General features: G+C 47.8%; 1 protein-coding gene across 1 annotated transcript; it reads left to right on the top strand.

Annotated features, from left to right (window-relative positions):
• Positions 1–681: 681 nt before the first annotated feature.
• On the top strand, positions 682–1,775 carry LOC108510619 (guanine nucleotide-binding protein G(I)/G(S)/G(T) subunit beta-3-like; the record flags this gene model as incomplete). The annotated part of the gene is made up of 2 exons (XM_017840283.1): positions 682–898; positions 1,669–1,775. Coding segments are annotated over 2 exons (324 nt in total), but the record flags the coding sequence as incomplete, so codon positions are not given.
• Between the last annotated feature and the right edge of the window lie 1,163 nt (positions 1,776–2,938).

Raw genomic sequence — 2,938 nt, 5'->3', positions numbered from 1 at the left:
GACAGCACAGACATCTGGGAGAAAGTATGCCCTCAGAGGCAAGGATTCAAACCAGAGCCTTAGAGACAGCAAGGGCAAGAAACGTGCCAGACTAATCCTTGTGGCTAAGCAACGAGTCTGCCAGCTTTCTGCAGTCTGCTGCTTGAACCACCCTCCACTGACTTCAATTACAATTTTTCTCATCTGTCCCACTGCTACCTTACCAGCCACATGGTTTTCTGCCATAGAAAGGGCTCCTTAGAAGCCCTTTCTTTGCTTCTCAGACTAAGGCCACAGAAAGGGAACATGTATGGGAAGGTTGGGGTATGAGGATCAGATAGAGGAAGGCTCTCATAGCTCTGAATCATGCTAGACCCCAGCTGGGGGATAATGAGTAGACATTTGTCAAGCCCCAAACTCACAGCTGGAGCTAAAGTAATCCTTTCTCAAGGACTGAGATGTCTTGCAACAGCTCTAGCCCTTAGGTCACTGGTTTTCTTGAGGTGGAAGGGGTTTATTAGGTCTTAGGAGAAGCATCAATCTCCCCCTTCAGCAGACTCAACTTTTATGATCCAGTACCTTGTCCCACTGGGTTTTCTTACCTCCGTGGCTTCCTGGAGGTTAGCAGGGAGTTGAAGAGTTGAGGAAATCTGTCAGGATCTGAGGAAAACCTCACTAAAATCTGGTATGTGCCCTCCCCAGTTCTTCCCTAATGGTGAAGCCATCTGCACTGGCTCAGATGATGCCACCTGCCGTCTCTTTGACCTCCGGGCGGACCAGGAGCTCATAGTGTACTCTCATGAGAGCATCATCTGTGGAATCACATCAGTCGCCCTTTCCCGCAGTGGGCGTCTCTTGCTTGCTGGGTATGATGACTTCAACTGCAACATCTGGGACTCCCTGAAAGCAGAGCGTGTGGGTGAGTGGCTCTTTCATTCCCTGCAAGGCCTTGTGTCCCTATCAAGGCAAGGAAAAGGCATTTATTTTTTCTGAAGGGAACACATCCTATACTGAGTGAAACCTAACAAGGCTTCCTTGCACTTAAGGAGCACACCATAATTAGTACAACCCTCAGTTGTGCAGAACTATCGTTTCTCATGTTAAGGAAGTCAAGACCTTAAGGAACATCGTCTCAAGGGGGAAAGAAGGTTACTATTAGCTAATACCGCTCACAACCACCAGACTTTCCTATTTTCTCCTAGCCTCTGCTGTTTGCCAGTTCCAGGTACTCACAGTGGCACTCGGTGGCCAGGTACCAAGCCGAGAGTGGGCTATGGCTTCCATCCAACATCTTTGGATATTTTCTGATGCTCATACATAGAATACACACCATTTTTCTTTCAAATGTGGCCGACATCACTGCCATTTCTCAGCCGTATCAAGGACACCCTCCTTAGTCCTACATCACTCCAGGGTGAAAGCAGTTGTATGAGGATTCAGCTGGTCGTACTTGCCCAAGAACACTGCTCTTCAGCCAGTCCCATGGGTGGTGGTTGTAGGCCATGCACAAAAGTTCTTCTGTGTGTTTGCTCTTATTAGACACATACCAGTTTTAACACATTGTACAGGAACAGGGTGACATGCAGGGGTGTAGGTACACAGCCCATGATGCATGTCTTCTGCATGGTCAACCCTGTCATCTCTCATAAGCCCCACTTCCTTCCCTGACCTTTCCTTTCTCCCCCATAGGAATACTTTCTGGCCACGATAACAGAGTGAGCTGCCTGGGCGTGACAGCAGACGGCATGGCTGTTGCCACTGGCTCCTGGGACAGCTTCCTCAAGATTTGGAACTGAGGATGGCAGCAGAAAGGGGAAGAGCAGTGGAAGCAAGGCCCACAGCCCAAGCCCATGCAAGCAGCATCGTCAGATGAGCACAACAGAAACGCCTACTTACCACTCCCGCTTGTCTCTAGACACAGGTCACTTGTAGGAGTCTCCCAGAGCGAAAGGGAAAGCAGAGGTCAGGGAGGAGAAGCAGGGGGAGCTGGGGAACAGGAGCACACACGCTGGCCCTTCTCTCCACCTCTAAATAGCCCCAGCAGTTCCCAGCCTTGTGCAGGCTTGAAGAGTTGCAAAACACTGTTCTTTATGTCTCAGGACTTTTCAGTACAATTCAGACAACCTGCATCTTCCTTCAAACACCTCTACCCACGCTGACACACATCCTCCTCCTTCAGAGGATCCCTCATCCAACACCTGCCCCCAACTAAGATCTCTCCCTGATTTAACTCTACCTAGCTTCTCTGTGCAGCTGTCCTATATCCCTGCAGACAGCCACGGAGGTGTACTGGGTTTGAGATTTCTATCACATCACCTCAAACAAAAAGCTAATGTAAATTTGGCTCATTTCCATTGGGGAAGACTTAGCTCAAGTCTTATCTATGCATAAACATGAGAAAGGTAGTCTTCAGACCTTCCAAAATACCAGAGAATATATTTATTCTTTTCTTAGATCAAATCTTAGATCAAATCTATGCATAAATGGCAGAAAGGTAGCCCTCAGACCTGCCAGAATATCAGGGACTATTGTATTTGTTATTTATTGTCTGCTTCTTGCTGTACCTTCCCCTTTTGCCTCACTCCTGCATTGTGTGGTGACACTGTCTAACCAGTAGCCATTGGCCCCTGTTTTCAAGTTTGTTTAGATCTTCATAGCCCAGGCAAATAAAGAAAACTCACATAAGCACTGCAGGCTGTGTTCTTTCCAGCATTGCAATGAGCTACTGCAAACACAACTCCTCTCCTATGAATATTGCCTGCTGACCCTATCCAGACACCTCATCCACAGATCTTGCTCTAGCTCACAATCCCTCAGAGGAGGGTGTTCCTCACCTATGAGGCTGGAATTATGATAGAGAGCTGAAAATGCACCTTTGCAAACCTTGGAGATTTAAGTTCAGTTACAGGACACAGACATTTTATTCAGTCCCTATTCCACTTGTTGGCTCATAACAACA

Source organism: Lepidothrix coronata, unplaced genomic scaffold (genome assembly GCF_001604755.1).
Source record: "Lepidothrix coronata isolate B3197 unplaced genomic scaffold, Lepidothrix_coronata-1.0 Scaffold1628, whole genome shotgun sequence".
NCBI classification, from domain to species: domain Eukaryota; kingdom Metazoa; phylum Chordata; class Aves; order Passeriformes; family Pipridae; genus Lepidothrix; species Lepidothrix coronata.
The sequence above is the reverse complement of the archived record's forward strand: the minus strand, read 5'-3'. Positions and strand labels throughout refer to the sequence as shown.